The following is a 16,054-nucleotide window of genomic DNA, read 5'->3' on the forward strand; positions in this document are numbered from 1 at the left end:
GAGGTGAGTCCGAGTACTATCTCTTCTGATTGGCTCTAGAGCTCGATATAAGCATGGATATACCGGCGCATATCTCAAGTGCAGGGTATTGACGGATAAGCAAAACAATGATCATTGATGACTTGATAGTTGATATCGGCCTGTCGATCCTCTCCGAGCAGGCACGGGCACCTTACCATTTCTGGACAAGCGCATGTGCTCCATGCTCCACCATGAGACGTCATTCAGGGTTGTTGATTAGCGATAGTACTAAAGACAATAATATAGTTGAATTATCACTCGCGCAGCTTACGTGAGCCAATGGTAATCCCTTTCAAATTCAAACATAAGGAGATGAAGGTATTCGTGAAGTGGTTCAACTCTAGCGACCAAGCTGTATGAGGTGTACATACAGTACACCTTTTCCATAGTCATCGCAATGGCGAATCGTGACACTGTATAGGCAGCTACAAGAAGACCATATGCACTATGCACTCAGAACAGACAGAGGTTTAATGAAATTCCCAAAGGTCGGACGCAAAGAGCTACACAAGAGCAAGAAGGATCTGAGAGTCACAATACCAGAGCTAGCAGGAGAAAAATGAATTGCTGGCGAGGTACAGCACAAGTCGTCGTATCTAGTCCGTTCTATCATTTGCACTTGTTCATATCAATTTCACCGGACCTTACCAGTAGCTCATCCTTTCCTTGATTTGAACTTGCTCCAACGATCCTCAGCGAGACTACCTACAGTAGCGCGCTGCTAAGCGTAGTACGCGACTATCCGGGGCCTTCCCCGGACATAGGGGAACAGCTTGTTAACGCCGTGATTACCCTTAACAATCCTCATCCATCAACATAAATAGCCTCATTTCTAGCAATCGTGCACAGTCCGAGCTTTTTCTGAGTCTAACCTAACCATCACTCGCCACCCCATCCCCACCAAACAGCAAAAGCCAACATGCCACCGCCATACACCACCCAGACCACCACCACCGACCTCCTAGCCGACTACGCCCCCCTCATCAAAGGCAAGGTCATCCTCACCACAGGGGTCTCCCCCAACTCCCTCGGCGGCTTCTTCGTGCAGTCCCTCGCCCTCGCCCAACCATCCTGCCTCATCCTTGCCGCCCGTAATGCCAACCAGCTCGCCCAAACCGCCGCAGCGCTCCAAGCCAGCAGCACCAGCACCAACCACCCAACCACGCAGATCCGCACCCTACAGATCGACCTATCCTCCCTCGAGAGCGTCCGCGCCGCCGCGGCCGAGGTCAACGGCTGGGACGACCTCCCCGCGATCGACGTCGTGGTCAACAACGCGGGCATCATGGGCGTGCCGGACTATCGCCGCTCGCCCGAGGGCTTCGAGGCCCACTGGGCGACCAACCACCTCGGCCCGTTCCTGTTCACCAACCTGCTCATGCCGAAGATCGTGGCCGCGCCGAGCCCCCGCGTGGTCGTCGTGAGTAGTGATGGCCATCGCTTGAATCCGGTGCGGTTCGACGATTTCAATTTCGATGTGAGCCTGACTGTTGGGTTTTGATTCATTCATTGGGACAAACAAGTGAAACCAGACGTGAGAGAGAATAACAAGCAAGCTGACACAAAGCCTGGGGGGGAATGTAGGAAGGGAAAAGCTATGATCGCTGGCGTGCCTACGGGCAAAGCAAAACAGCCAACATGTTGTTCGCCCTCTCGCTGGCGCAGAAGCTGGGGTTGAAGCGTAACCTGCAGGCGTTCAGTTTGCATCCCGGGGTCATATTTACCAATCTGGACAGGGATGTGGATTGGAGTGTTGGGATGAAAGAGCTTCGTACGTTGCAGGATCAATTGTTTTCTCCCCTCTCTCTCTCTCTCTCTCTCTCTCTCTCTCTCTCTCTCTCTCATCTTTCGTGTATTGTGGATGTGGAGAAAGGTTCGTCTCGGCTAATGGGTGTGTTTCGTACAGAGGCTGTGGATCGGTCGCTTGGGAATCGAGAAGGTTGGAGGGACGAATTTGACGCGAAGAATCTCGAGAGGGGTGCGGCGACTCATGTCTATGCGGCCTTTGATCCGAGTTTGAAGGGTAGGCGATTCGATTCTCTGCCCCGGGTCCACCTGATTGCTGACGAAATGGCAGCTGCCAATGGGGCGTATCTGATTGATTGCCATGTGGCTGACCCCTTGGTGGATACGGTCAAGCCATGGGCCACCAGCAGCTTCGAGGCTGAGAGGCTGTGGAGACTGAGTGAGAAGCTGGTGGGCCAGGAATTCCCTTATTGAGGAAGGACTATCAGTCGACCCAAGACTGATCGGATTGGGAAATTCAATCGCTACCTGTTGTACATTCTAGAAAGATGCTTCTCTGTTCGCCTGCCCTAAACATGCATAGATATATCAACAACAAGCTGCCCGTGGGGTATATGAGAAAGTGAATCAAGGCGCCGCTCGAAATTTGGTACATATCGGTATGAAGAAGATGAAAAATAGCGAGGTGATATACTGAGTGCAAGGGATGACCTGGTGAAACAGCATGGCGAGACAATCGAAGCGCTGCTGACCCATGCTTCAGCACCGGGGTCATCAGGACCAAAAGCCAAGGCACATCAATTCATGCGGTCCTTCTGCTCCCATTGTCCAACGAGCTTCTTCATTCCTGTCCATTCCTCTGCGCGCACATCTTCCGGAGTACCGCTAAGGCCCTTGCCGACTTCGAAAACCGTCACCACGCCGTCGAGACCACCGGTGGCAATGCGTCTACCCTCTCGCTCCTCCCAAGCCACCTTGTTGAGACTCCTCGTAAGAATGCCTCCGCGGCCTCTAGATGGCGTCGTCTTCACCGCCGGGACCTCTGTGTCCGTGTAGAGGTCCCAAACCTCGAGGTTGCCAGCACCATCGACGAGAGAAAAGACTCCAGGGCGGTGAGGAGACCATTTGGCATCGTACACCACATCTTCGCGATTGATCTCTAGGATCGGAGAAACGACTTGAGTCGTGGCTATGGCCGACGTAGCCGGCGCAGTCGTGGCTGGGGGCCGCACACGCCAGAGTTTCACGCTCCAGTCCAAACTCGAGCTGAGCAACAGATCACCCAGATCCACCGGGCCGCGTGCCGGATGGAACGCAGTGGACATGATTGGCGCAGCATGGCCACGATACGCCAGACGATGGTCGGTACCAGCCTTAGCCCCCGCTCGATCATAACGGTGGCACGGGTAGATTCCTCCTTCTTCGGTGCCAACAATGAAGAATGTCGGGTCGGATTGGGGGAATGACATGGTTGTGGGCGCAAGATCTTCAGTTTTAGATGGAGGAGGTGTGGACAGCTCTAGATACTCCTGAGGCTGAGAGAGCATATCAACAGTCCATCCACAGACAACACCATCCGTAGATGCTGTGAGGATGTTGTGGGCATTTTGGGTGCCGATTATTGAGATGCTGTAAACAGGGTGGGTATGTCCGGAGCCGGTCAGGGGTGTCTTCTGAACCGGTGCGCCTCCGCCTGCTCGCGACGAACGGGTGTCCCACAGCAGAACCTGGCCCGAATATGATCCACCAACAATCAGGTTGGGATGGAAGGGAGAGAATTTCGCGGCCAAAATGTCGGAGGTTGAATGGAAGACATACTCTGGGCGGGAGTGCAGGTGTTGGTTCCAAATCTGGACGAGGCCGTCGGGCTCATGGGGCGCAGAGGGGTTCTTGGTATACGCGGCCAGGACGAGCTCCGGGAACTGTAGAATTCATCAGTCTGACGATTGGCCGGCATCAGTGCGCGTAACAGACCTTTGGAGAGAAGCTCAGATCGCTGATCATACGTTTCTTGCTCCATCGTTCATCCCAGAATTGGCAGACCTCTCGGATGCCTCGTCTCTTCTTGCCATGCTCGTCCTCATCATCCAGCTCGCCATCAACACCCCCAAGCTCGTAATCTGCCAGAACATCATATTCTTCATCCAATGCCCGCTCAATCACTTTTGCCGACCGTTCCACAAAGTCTAAGAAGTCGTCCGACGAGGTAACAGCTTTGAGTTCATCTTCGTCCAGTGTGCGCAGCGGATACCGCATTTTTGCCATTTCAGACCCATTTTCATTCTCGAATTTCCGTTGCGCTGTCTGCAGTTCCTCCTCAATTTCTCTGCGAAGCTTCTTCAGAATTTCGTCGTCAAGCTCACTGACTTTCTTGCCGAAGCGTTTCGTGTCACCTTCATCATCGGAGTCGAGCGATATCCCATCAGGTCCTTTTAGATCATCGGTCTGTACTGCTTTGCTGTAGGTGACAATTTCGGGTTTAGGCTCAGGGACAGGCTGTGGTTCGGTAGCGGCGACAAAGAGCTCGGTTCCGACGGTCTGGACTGCGATTGAATGGGAAACGGTTCGCGCAGGAGGGCTGAAAGCTTCGGCGTTATCTCCGCTCAACTGGCTGGCGCTGAGGACGGAGTTTGGTCGGCTGCCTTTGCGCGAGAGGCCATCGGCACCGTGGCCGATCGAAGCTGATCCGGGGCGGTCGACAAGACGGGAGATGAAGTCGTCGAGCTCAGCTCTGCTGTCAGCACGACTCGGGACTGGCGATACGACCTAGGTAAACAATGGAGCTAAGTCTTACAGCTCGAGTTGAAGAAAGAATTCGCAGTTTAGCAGAGGGGTCTCTTACCTCAGAGGCGTCACCGCTGTTAGCGCGAACCTGGGAGAATTCCCTCTGGCGCAATTCCCTCTGGCGCTTGAGTTCGGCGAGTTTGGCTTTCTTAGCAAGGATTTCAGCCTTGCGCTGTTGTACTGACGAGGACATAATGTGAGGCGAATATGCACCTAGTCGATCAGAACGGAGAATATCCGTTCAGACCACGTTTGGGTACAGAATAAGGTGGGATGGTTGTTTTGTTCGTTTATTTACTTCGGGACTTTTGGGGTGAGTGTTAAGTAAATAAGAGGGGGAGGGATGGGAGTGGAACGGGGCCTCTAACTTACCGTAGTCGCGTTCCCGACCCTCCTCTCTCCTCTCTCCTCCCCCCGTCCCGCTTCTCCCAAATACCAAAAACCAAAGTCCGGGTTAACGTTAGTTGGTGGTCGGATGACATAAGCGCAGCAAGGCCGACGGTCCGGAAAAACTCGCGACAGGAACTTCGTCTTTACAACTTGGAAGCTTCAGTATCCCAGCCCGCATTGCCAGCCATTGACTGTCGATACCCTCCAAACCGGTCGCTCGGAATCCGGCTTCGATCTTTCTACTCTCACTAATTCTGTTTGATTGCCGCTCCGGAGGCCCAGGGACTCTCTTCAATCAACATGGCTTCTCAGGGTGTCAACGTGAGTCTCCGCCAGGGCCCGTTCTGATACATACTCCAGTCCCAATCCACCCCAATCCACCCAACCCAACACCACCCCCTCCAGTATGGCCCTGGGTCATTAACACTATTCAATCGCCTTATAGGTTTTCCGCTACTCGGCTCTGATTACCGGTCTCGTCTACGGTTTCTACCACCAGTCCTCCCTCACCTCCGCCGCCAAGCACGCAGAGGCCGAGCGTGAATATGCCCGCCAGGAGCGCCTGATCGAGCAGGCCAAGGCCGAATGGAAGAAGAAGACGGCGCCCAAGGACTCTAAGACGAACAGCGGCGGTATGTCTTCTCTCGCTCTCCCATAAGCTCTTAGCACAACCCGAGTCATCCGCGTTCGCTCCTCCCTTGATATGGCCAGCATGGCCCCCTCCGATAGACGCTAATTGGTGACTGTGTGCAGTGATTACGGATCCCGAGGACAGCCGGTTTGACCTTGAGGCTTTCCTGAAGCTGAAGGCCGGTGAGAACTAGATATGTTTGGAAGTATACAGCGAGAAGATGATTTGCTTTTATCTCTCCCCCGACCCGAACCTGACAAGGTATCGAGGAGAGATTGCGGGATGATCCCGGTTATGTATTATTGTTTGTTGGTCTAATTTCCCAGAGTCGTATCATTGCGAGCGAAAGGAATGATTTTCTTTTTCCACTATAGACATCATCCCCGCATCTGTACATACCCTGGGCTGTCGTGCATGTGTACACTACAGTTGGGCCAGAAGAGCAAGAGATTCAGTTGTATGCTTCGGTTTCATTGCTGATCCTTCCGTACTGCTTGCGTACCCCTGCATGACTGCCTGCCCTTGCGCGTGGTGCCGCTCTGGGGAGCTTTCAGTGACCGTATGGTACTTCATAGGACGATTGCTAGAAGACCATTGTTCTGCACGTTTGTCTCTCATATTCCAGCCTTTAGTCTTCATTAGAGGGTATTATCGTTATGGTCTCATTCGTGAGGAATATCTCCCGGTGATCTGCAGGGTTTCAACCCCGACGACTGCCAATCAAGGCCATTATTTCACTTATATCGTTGTCCAACTGGGCATCTTGCTGAGAGTCATCAAGGATGGCGTTGGGGTGTAGTAGTCCAGTTTGTTCGTCCTGGGTCCATCCATGAGCCATGAGCTTTACTATCGTGGCTGGGTCTCCTCGCTCTGTGGCTGCGGGGTCGAGACCGAGGTAGCTTGCAGCTGTTGCAGGTCTGATTGTCTCATATGCCCTGCCCACTTCTCGCAACGTCTTTTCCTGGAAATATGCTTCAAGTATGTAAGCAAGAGGATGATTCAGGAATACCTATCAGATGCTTTTGTAAGGTGTTGTCACTTACTGTCATAACTCTGTACTATCGGCTTCAGCGTATCCGACCATGGCAACTCTCTCAATATCGTGTAGACGGACTCGTGCTTGTGCTGCCAGATCGCTCGCAGTAATGCCACGCAGTTTTGCAGGGAGTCGTCTGTCTGTAAAAGGTCTTGTGGCATCCGCTTCATCAAAAACCGGGCTTCGTAACTGATAGAAATGTGAGAATTTTGACCAGTGATCGATGACCGACATCGGAGTGCTTACATTTTATCTGTCAGTAGATGAGACAAGAAGTAGGCCACATAGAATTGGCCCAGAAGCTCTGTCTGTCTGTTATCTTGGAAGGAGAGGAGATACGCTTCTTCCTCGTATGGGGAGAGTATGTCGTAGAGCTTTGACGGGGTAGCAGCCGATGCAATCGCTGCAGCAAGCTGCTCTTGCGAAAGTGGTGGGGTGTTCATTCTTGATAACTCGATTTTGTGACACTAGACCCTCGCAGCAGATCAATTCCGGTGGTGTAGGGGTGTAGGAGTGGTGTAGAAGCGGGATCGTCAATATGGCTGGCTGGCAATGATAATAATGATGCGGTGCGGGGACAATCGGAGGTTTCCCCAAAACCGCAACGGGCGGCTTGCGACTTACGTACCTGGCGTGCCAAGACCCCAGAAGAGACCACCTTGCGAAGCTCCAGTCTCGAACTCCATCTCCCCGGTCTCTCTCCCTTCCAACTTCACTCTCAACGAACCGCCTGGGCAGGACGAGAGTCACTCGTTTATCACTTTTCCCAATTGGAAATTTGATCTTCACTTCCTGGCCATTATGGCCGAATTACCCCTCAATTCCCTACTAAAGGGTAACACCGGCAGGAACACTCGCGGCCTACTGCGCATTATCATTCTAGGAACTATTGCCGCTGCCGCTGTGTCCAGTCGATTGTTCAGTGTTATTCGTATGTACCACCGGCTCCATTGGCACCGATTATACTTATACGATGGGGTTTGCTGACTGTTTCTACGCCAGGCTTTGAAAGCATCATTCACGAATGTACGTTGCCCCATACCGACCGACTTGTTGAAGTATTACCCGGCATTCACATCGAGCTCACTCCGCGGCCCGCGATTGCACATCATATCCGACTCCATCGCCTTAGAATTGACGCTGATATGGTCTTGTCTACTAGTCGATCCTTGGTTCAATTTCAGGGCAACTAAATACTTGGTTCAACATGGCTTCTACAGCTTCTGGGATTGGTTTGACGACAGTAAGTTGTTTCATCATCAGCACTTACCCTTGTTCCAAGAGAATGCAATGGCGAAGCCCTTAGACAAGCAATCCTCAAGTCTGACCACCGTCGAATTTTCCAGGAACCTGGCACCCTCTGGGACGTGTTACGGGTGGTACACTATACCCCGGTCTGATGGTAACCAGCGGCGTGATCTACCACATTCTGCGATTCCTGACCATCCCCGTTGATATCCGTAATATTTGTGTCTTGCTTGCTCCTGGATTCTCAGGCTTGACCGCTTTGGCGATGTATTTCCTCACTTGTGAGATGTCCACATCGCCATCTGCAGGTCTGCTTGCAGCTGCTTTCATGGGTATCGTCCCTGGTTATATCTCTCGTTCAGTTGCTGGCAGCTATGACAACGAGGCTATCGCCATCTTCTTGCTCGTCTTCACCTTCTTCCTGTGGATTAAGGCTGTCAAAAATGGCTCTATCATGTGGGGTGCATTGACCGCCCTGTTCTACGGCTACATGGTGTCGGCTTGGGGTGGGTATGTTTTCATCACCAACTTGATTCCTCTGCACGTCTTCGTTCTCCTTTGCATGGGTAGGTACAGCTCGCGTATCTATATCAGTTACACCACCTGGTATGCTCTGGGCACTTTGGCCAGCATGCAGATTCCCTTCGTTGGATTCTTGCCCATCCGGAACAGCGACCACATGGCTGCTCTCGGTGTCTTCGGCTTGCTTCAACTGGTGGCATTTGCCGACTTCGTGCGAGGCTTCATTCCGGGCAAGCATTTCCAGAGACTCTTGACTACCATGATCATTGTCGTTTTCGGCGTTGCATTTGTGGGACTTGTTGTCCTCACCGTCTCTGGAGTCATTGCTCCCTGGAGTGGTCGCTTTTACTCGCTGTGGGATACTGGTTACGCAAAGATCCATATCCCTATCATCGCATCGGTCTCGGAGCACCAGCCTACCGCCTGGCCAGCATTCTTTTTCGATCTCAATTTCTTGATCTGGCTTTTCCCAGCCGGTGTCTACATGTGCTTCCGTGATCTCAAGGACGAGCACGTCTTCGTCATCATCTACTCCGTTCTTGCCAGTTACTTTGCTGGTGTCATGGTTCGTCTGATGCTGACCCTGACCCCTATCGTCTGTGTCGCTGCTGCCCTGGCTCTCTCCACTATCCTTGATACCTACGTTCTTGCCAGCCCAGGCCCCAACCCCAAGGCGAAGGCTGTTGAGGACACCTCGTCGGAGCCCCTTCGCTCTGCAAGAAAGCCGGACGTTGGAGTCACATCCTACCTCTCGAAGCTGGTCGTGACATCGTCCGCGATCATTTATCTTCTCCTGTTCGTTGCGCACTGCACCTGGGTCACTTCGAACGCCTACTCTTCCCCATCCGTGGTTCTAGCCAGCCGGATGCCGGATGGAAGCCAGCACATCATCGACGACTACCGTGAGGCGTACTACTGGCTCCGCCAGAACACTCCGCACAATGCCAAGGTCATGTCCTGGTGGGATTATGGCTATCAAATTGGTGGTATGGCTGACCGCCCCACTCTCGTTGACAACAACACCTGGAACAACACCCACATTGCCACCGTTGGAAAGGCGATGAGCTCCCGGGAGGAGGTCAGCTACCCCATTCTTCGGCAGCACGATGTCGACTACGTCCTGGTGGTCTTCGGTGGATTGCTGGGCTATTCCGGTGACGATATCAACAAGTTCCTGTGGATGGTTCGTATCGCCGAAGGTATCTGGCCGGATGAGGTCAAGGAGCGTGACTTCTTCACTGCTCGGGGTGAATACCGTGTAGATGATCAAGCCACACCTACCATGCGCAACAGCTTGATGTAAGGATCTTCTTCTCTGGGGTTGGGAGCAAACACTGACGATGATCTAGGTACAAAATGTCCTATTACAACTACCACACCATGTTCCAGGGCGGTCAAGCCGTGGACCGTGTCCGTGGTGCGAAACTCCCGGCGGAGGGACCCCAGCTGTCCACCCTCGAGGAGGCCTTCACCAGTGAGAACTGGATCATCCGTATTTACAAGGTCAAGGATCTGGACAACTTGAACCGCGACCACAGCAACGCAGTCGCATTTGACCGCGGTCACAAGCGCAAGCGTGCGACCAAGAAGAAGGGCCCTCGTGTTCTGAGAACCGAGTAGAGGAGGGTTGTTGCTTGTTGTCTATGTAGCAGATAGAGTATCCGGAACGATGAAAGTGATCCCTTGCGTACTAGATGTTTCATCATAACCTGTATTTGATCGAGGACATAAGCCAAACTAGCTGTGCATCTTCACTTCATCATGGTGTGGAGCCGCTCAATCGTATAAAGAAACCTACGTTATTGTTACTTGCTGAGAAAGAGCGCAGTCGAAAACACCGATTCAGCATTGGATAATATACACATAAACCTATCTCGTAAAACAGAAGCTAAACTTTGAGGGGGAATAAATGAGCAGAGATGAGTGTCAATGAAAGCGCGACAGATTTAAGGAGGCACTCCTGCTGTTGAACGTATCACTTGAGGGCCTGTCACTTGGTCTGCGGTATACCGAATAATTTTGAACATGATCTAACAACCGGCCGGGCTTCAATCGCTGCGGTTATCCGTGAAGTCGTACCAATAGTGCGAGGGAGATACACCATCTTCCAGGGGCAACCAGGCTTCGGTATATATGAGTCCATGCAAGTCAGGCGAAGCCCATCGAGGTACAGCCAATCCGGGATTATGATAGCCCCCCACGTAAGGAAGACGACCACATATGACTCCACGACCGACGCTCCGTTATATCTTCTCTGCGATGATAGCACCCAAAAGTCCAAGCGATGGCGATCAATTGCATTGCATCCAAGCAGGAGAAAGCGGAAGGGATATGTCTATGGACATCCGTCTATTGCTTCTGCTGGGGTTTGGCGGCGGGGGTCTCGGGGACCTTGACGTCGGAGAACTCATCCTGGCCGACGGCGCGTATGGTGTAGGCATCTGGAGGAGTTGAGAGGTTGATGATCAGCTCCAGCTCCTGTGGGTTTTCGATGGGATATCGGAGCAAACACGGGGGAAGGACTGTAGATAAAACATACAGACACCAATGGTGAATCCGACGAGGCACAGGCCGGTAATGGCGTTCTTGACGAGGTAGGGCCGGCGGGCACGCAGGAGGGCGGCTCCGGCGCGGTAGTCCTTGCCGTAGTAGGTGGAGTTGAAGCTGTATCGGTGTCAGTAAACTTGGATTGCGCTGTCATGAAGCGGATTCACGAATTCGCGGCGAGACGGTGGCATGATTGCCCGATTGATTTGACTGTCGCATTGGAAGAGAGGAAACGGGCGGAGGGGGAGGGAGAACATACATTCCAGAGGCCATTTTGACAAGAGAATTCCGGTCGTGAGTTATCACCGGAGGGATCTGGATTGTCAGGGTATGAAGGAAAGAGGAACGAGAGACGATCCGATTGTTAAAGGCCGGAAGATTGGATGACAATCTGGATTGGATTCCTCCAGAAATTAGATGGGATGCCGCCGGGCTTGGCGTTCCTGGCCGGCCGGGCCAGTTGTCCGTGTATGAGTAGAGTATCTACACTACTATACTACACTGCTATAGAAGACAATCATTGATATATGAGCAGGGCTCATTGTGTTTAGGTTCTAGAATTGACCTCCTATGTCTATGTAGTACTAGCATATGCTGGGTTTGACCTCCCTGCTTACTGCGTAGTATCTTGTACTAAGTATATAGTACTAGTGGCTGTTTCGCTTGTTAGGCTGTTATAGTACATCAATTGGTTTTCATGCTAGAGTCTGACTGCATGACCTGACAGGTCACAGGTGCCCCGCAAGTTTTCTCTCACAGAAAGCCCCAAAAGACATAGCACAAAACGTTTACCTTGGAGGCAGTGCACATTATCGTTGTATGATGTGATGATGGCCAGCTGCCATGAGCGGGAGGCGCAGCACGTGACTGGCAGGAGCGTGGCCTTGCCTGTCTTTGTCTGGGTCTCTCGGCTTCTTCATACAACCAATTCAGTTCCGCGTTTAACCTCCTCTCCTCTCCTCGTCCTCCCCCCCTCCATCCACCTTTGATCTTACCGCCGATACCTCTCTTCAATTGACCCGGAATCTCTTGCATAGGTCTCTCTCGGCGACCCATTCGACATTCTCTACGCCTCGTATGTGTGTCTCGGGGACAAATAGTCGTCGCGGCCGTGTTCTAAGCTCCGTGCCTTGGCACCTAACTCCCCTGCGTAGACAGCTTTGACCGGTGACAATCAGACAATCCGCAGTGAATCTGCCAACCCGCCTCGCTCGCCCGTCCTCTGCCAGGCCGTGACCACCGACCGCGGAACGGAGTCGTAATGGCTCAATCGGCCGATCACCTCGGCGATCAGATCGCGCAGCTTAATGCCGCCCGCAATCTCGTTCTGGGCGATGCCGCCTTCTACCCCCAGATCGTGAACGGTGTTCTTCCTATAATCGGATCGCGTGCGCGACTAGAACTGCGGAGATGGGGCGCGGAGTTTCTGGCCGAAACATTTTCTAGCCCGGCGCTGGCTTTGACACAGAAGGAGCAGCTGGCTGCCAACGTCCTACAGGCGCTGCGCGAGATATTGGAGTTGCCGGAAGGAGATGCCTTGGTCTTGAAACATATAGTGCAGAATGCTGCCAGTCTGTATCCGTTGGTGTTTAGGCATATGTAGGTCACTGGCGTTTGCTTGTTGTTCACTGCACTGCACTGCCCCGAGACCCCCCTCCCTGGGAAAAAGCCTCCGTAGACGTTCGCATGAAGCAGGCCTAGAATTGTCTTTCTTGTTGGGCGCGACCACTAACACCTCAATGCTGCAGTATCAACCATCCGCGAGATGGAGCCATATGGGAGAATATGACCGCAATCAAACAAGGTATCCTGCGGCGATGGGACTCCTTTCCTTCGCAGGTCAAGATCTGTTGCATCAAGTTTGTTCAGCGCGTTGTGCAAGTGCAGACCCATGGACCGATTGCAGACCCTAGAGTACGTACACAGGATCCTGTCAGAGGTGTTTTGTCCGATGTGGAGTTAATCTTGTTGTTTTTTCTTGTCTAGCGACCTGACCAGAACGAAACCTCCTTGGCTATCGTGCCTCGCAATCATCCCGTTTTGTCACTTCCCAACCTCGAGGCGGAAGCCTCTGGACTTTTGGATAGACTTCTGTCTGCTCTCCAGGAAGAATCGAGGTACTTGTTCTTGACCGAGAAGTGGGGAGTCCTGGAAACCTTGCTAATGTCTCCGTAGCGACCCCATCCTCGTGAACGCAACGCTGAACTGCCTGGCAGTCCTCATCCGCAGTCGACAGTCCATCGGCAATAAAATCATCAATGCTATCATGAACTTCTTCCCTGCGAGACAAGTACGCCCACCCATAACCCCGGCTGTCCGGGTCGGAGTCAAGTCGATGGAAAGAACCGCCAGGGCCGTTCTCGAACATATAATGAAGAGGTGAGACAAGGATGTACGGTCAGCTTGTACTATGTGCTGAGGACTGTCTAGAAATGCCAACCATCCATTCTTTCGCAAGATGGAACAGCACGTCGATCGGCTGAAGAACTCACGCCTCGAGATCGTCGACGACGCAACAAGGAAACGTGGACCACCTGCCGAACCCACGGACGGGCTTGACAAAACGAAACGAACGAAACTCGACGCCGAAACACCGCCCGTGGTGAAAATCCCGCCACTTCCTCCGGGCCCAACCAGTTACTCGCAGCTCTTTACCCTGACGGAGGATGCTGAAGCTTCACGCTTTGATGTCAAGCAACTACCTCCAGATCTCCTTGTCAACATCGTCGTTCCCATTCTCGCTCGAGTGGATGAATCGGCGTTGACCCAGTCTATCGATGTAAGTTAAAACGTCAGGACGCAGAAGCAATACACTGACCCAGTAATAGGCCATTCGCATGCGCTATGAGACAATTCAGAAGCGACAGGCCGCCCAGGCTCCGGCGGCGGTAGCGGCCACCGACGACGACGATGACGATTACGAGCCAGAGTACCAGCCTATGGACGTTGCAGAACCGGTGCGCGAGCAGGCGCATGCTGAGGCGGCCGAAATCGCAGAGATCCAGCCAGATCTTGTCTCATTGGGACCCTTCGTCTTACCTCAGCCCCCTCCGCTATCAGAGGCCGAGGCTGCCGAAGTTGGTCGCAGTGCTGTCGGGAGGGTGTTCGGTATGCTGGCGTCCAGTGCGGTCGCCTCGAATCCGGCGAAGGGGAAGAACCAGCAGCAGCCGGGATTTGCTCGATTGGCCGGTAGCACCTTCGACCGAGACGCTTGGGTCACTCTACTCACCCGACTCGCCACAAGAGCTCCAGCAGGCCTGGAAGCGGGAACAGGGAAAATCGGACAAGACGCATCGAGCAGAGGCAAGGCAACGATCTCTAATACAATCCGGGAGACTCTATATCGGTACATCCTAGAGGACTTCCGGGGCCGGGTGAATGTGGGCATCATGTGGTTGAACGAAGAGTGGTACAATGACCGGGTGCAGATGCAGTTCACTGCCTCGCAGCGGAGGTCGGAGGACGAGGAAGTTACTGTACCGCTGTTTTATGATCACTGGGTCTTGAGACTCCTGGATGGGTTCTTGCCCTATATTGATTCACGAGACACCAAGATCTTCATCCGCTTCTTGAGTGAGATTCCAGAGGTGACCATACCCATCACACAGCGAGTCGCTAGTCTTGCCAAGGACCCCGAGCGTGTCAATCTATGCGTTCAATCCCTACTGTAGGTCAACTGTTGGGCAATTCGAGTAACCTTCATGCTGATCGTCACCAGGTATCTGATCATGTTTCGACCACCGGCCCGCGAGATATGTCTCAATGCCTTGGAGCATGTATATGAGACCTGTACGTTCCGTGTTCTCCGCTAACTGTTTGTCTTCTAAACTAATTTCTCTCGACGCAGACGAGGAATCACGTCCCGCTGCTGGCAAGGTCTTGGCCAAATGGCGCCCCAAGGCAACGCAGTCACAGCCAGAACAGCAAACAACCCTGGCGAGTCGCGGTGCCACAACGGGGACCAGCGCGACTCCTGTTGGTAGTGCTTGAGACAGTTGATAGAGCCTGTACAGTTTATTAATCCTCCCGTTGTTCCAAGGAGGCGTAAACCGGACTTCGCCAAATGGATTAACACATTGTGCCAATAGACGATCTGTCAATCGTGTAATTTACAACTGTTAACATAGTGCCTGTATTTACGATCAATTGTCCGCCGCGGGATGCGAACCTATTGCAAGTAAGGGATCTTTCTGTTGGTGGTGCACGAGGTCCGTATATAAGTGTATATGAGATGACGCTTTCCAACAAGTCGTCTCGATGGTGTAGTTGGTTATCACGTGGGTCTCATACGCAGTATGACATGGAAGCCTCAACTTCCTTGATATCCCAAGGCCGGGAGTTCGAACCTCCCTCGGGACATTTTCTTTTATCGTTTTATACGATCCTGCCAGGAATTGACCGATCTTTTTGTGGGCTTGAGGGTCATTTCGCTGCTATGAGAGGAAGATGCATGAGCATGCAAAAACGTAGGTGGGCCTACTGTTTTAGGTTGTGGTGATCGAATTGTGTGTGTGGTCATATTTCCTCGCCGTTCCACTTGCATTCTGACCACCTCATCCTATATATCTTTCTTGATGGTTCGTTAGGACTATGTGCTCCTCTGTTTTCATAAGTCTCTGATCATTCTTTTCTGTCTACTCAAACAGCTCCAGGGATTCTATAATACAACAACTTGCCTCCGAGCTTCCCCCATCAATGCTTATGCGCACCCTAAGTAGTCAACATAAGAATAGTCACCAACCTACGACCTATCATACTTTATGAGAAACATGAATCCGATCAAGTGTCTCCTTACTACTGAGCCGGGCTCACTCGTTCATTCTTTTCGTACCCTGGCCCCTAGGCTCCTCGTCCACCAGTCTCGAAGGCACCAACTGATAATACCCCATTGACCCAGTCTCTCTAGTGCATACCCAGACCACTGTATGCAAAAAGAACACCAGCAAAGCTAACCGGGATACTTTCCGTATGCATCGAGCCTACAAGAAAGACTAAAGCTTCTCACAATCTCGCATCCGTATACTCATCCACATCTGCGAAAAGCGATGGCACAAACCCACCGGCAACAAGGACAACAAGTACACAACCACGCACCAGAAACGGTAATCAAACCGTAGACTACCTTCCCC

At 52.5% G+C, this 16,054-nt stretch overlaps 7 protein-coding genes and 1 non-coding gene across 8 annotated transcripts; 5 read left to right on the forward strand and 3 right to left on the reverse strand.

Annotated features, from left to right (window-relative positions):
- Window positions 1-940: 940 nt before the first annotated feature.
- Window positions 941-2,241, forward strand: BO86DRAFT_358477 (putative short-chain dehydrogenase; the record flags this gene model as incomplete). Its single annotated transcript, XM_025669745.1, has 4 exons — window positions 941-1,498; window positions 1,606-1,792; window positions 1,928-2,044; window positions 2,099-2,241. The coding sequence occupies 4 exons, from the start codon at window positions 941-943 to the stop codon at window positions 2,239-2,241; spliced, it is 1,005 nt and encodes a 334-aa protein (XP_025529769.1).
- A 77-nt stretch (window positions 2,242-2,318) lies between these two features.
- BO86DRAFT_446926 (putative dynein intermediate chain) lies at window positions 2,319-4,886 on the reverse strand. The gene is made up of 3 exons (XM_025676554.1): window positions 4,610-4,886; window positions 3,742-4,533; window positions 2,319-3,689 (listed from the first exon to the last, which is right to left on the reverse strand). Exons 1-3 carry the CDS (start codon window positions 4,742-4,744, stop codon window positions 2,565-2,567), a joined length of 2,052 nt encoding a protein of 683 aa, XP_025529770.1. The 5' UTR covers window positions 4,745-4,886; the 3' UTR covers window positions 2,319-2,564.
- A 54-nt stretch (window positions 4,887-4,940) lies between these two features.
- BO86DRAFT_387709 (ATP synthase subunit e) lies at window positions 4,941-6,027 on the forward strand. Its single transcript, XM_025671660.1, has 3 exons — window positions 4,941-5,262; window positions 5,387-5,573; window positions 5,695-6,027. Exons 1-3 carry the CDS (start codon window positions 5,242-5,244, stop codon window positions 5,763-5,765), a joined length of 279 nt encoding a protein of 92 aa, XP_025529771.1. The 5' UTR covers window positions 4,941-5,241; the 3' UTR covers window positions 5,766-6,027.
- Window positions 5,878-7,182, reverse strand: BO86DRAFT_387710 (CSN8/PSMD8/EIF3K family protein). Its single transcript, XM_025671661.1, has 3 exons — window positions 6,855-7,182; window positions 6,616-6,797; window positions 5,878-6,544 (listed from the first exon to the last, which is right to left on the reverse strand). The coding sequence occupies exons 1-3, from the start codon at window positions 7,049-7,051 to the stop codon at window positions 6,273-6,275; spliced, it is 651 nt and encodes a 216-aa protein (XP_025529772.1). The 5' UTR covers window positions 7,052-7,182; the 3' UTR covers window positions 5,878-6,272.
- Window positions 7,183-7,284: 102 nt separating this feature from the next.
- BO86DRAFT_358489 (dolichyl-diphosphooligosaccharide--protein glycosyltransferase subunit STT3) lies at window positions 7,285-10,131 on the forward strand. Its single transcript, XM_025669746.1, has 5 exons — window positions 7,285-7,539; window positions 7,611-7,634; window positions 7,771-7,851; window positions 7,955-9,677; window positions 9,728-10,131. Exons 1-5 carry the CDS (start codon window positions 7,410-7,412, stop codon window positions 9,996-9,998), a joined length of 2,229 nt encoding a protein of 742 aa, XP_025529773.1. The 5' UTR covers window positions 7,285-7,409; the 3' UTR covers window positions 9,999-10,131.
- Window positions 10,132-10,727: 596 nt separating this feature from the next.
- BO86DRAFT_417514 (uncharacterized protein) lies at window positions 10,728-11,198 on the reverse strand (the record flags this gene model as incomplete). Its single annotated transcript, XM_025675032.1, has 3 exons — window positions 10,728-10,819; window positions 10,918-11,042; window positions 11,185-11,198. 3 exons carry the CDS (start codon window positions 11,196-11,198, stop codon window positions 10,728-10,730), a joined length of 231 nt encoding a protein of 76 aa, XP_025529774.1.
- A 659-nt stretch (window positions 11,199-11,857) lies between these two features.
- Window positions 11,858-15,004, forward strand: BO86DRAFT_387713 (RNA-processing protein PTA1). The gene is made up of 8 exons (XM_025671662.1): window positions 11,858-12,524; window positions 12,674-12,839; window positions 12,912-13,042; window positions 13,101-13,304; window positions 13,356-13,704; window positions 13,754-14,592; window positions 14,644-14,714; window positions 14,773-15,004. The coding sequence occupies exons 1-8, from the start codon at window positions 12,187-12,189 to the stop codon at window positions 14,913-14,915; spliced, it is 2,241 nt and encodes a 746-aa protein (XP_025529775.1). The 5' UTR covers window positions 11,858-12,186; the 3' UTR covers window positions 14,916-15,004.
- Window positions 15,005-15,176: 172 nt separating this feature from the next.
- On the forward strand, window positions 15,177-15,284 carry BO86DRAFT_t95. The gene has a single exon. It is a non-coding gene; the product is annotated as a tRNA-Met (tRNA).
- Window positions 15,285-16,054: the final 770 nt, after the last annotated feature.

The sequence above is a fragment of the Aspergillus japonicus genome (genome assembly GCF_003184785.1).
Source record: "Aspergillus japonicus CBS 114.51 unplaced genomic scaffold BO86scaffold_12, whole genome shotgun sequence".
Lineage (NCBI taxonomy): Eukaryota > Fungi > Ascomycota > Eurotiomycetes > Eurotiales > Aspergillaceae > Aspergillus > Aspergillus japonicus.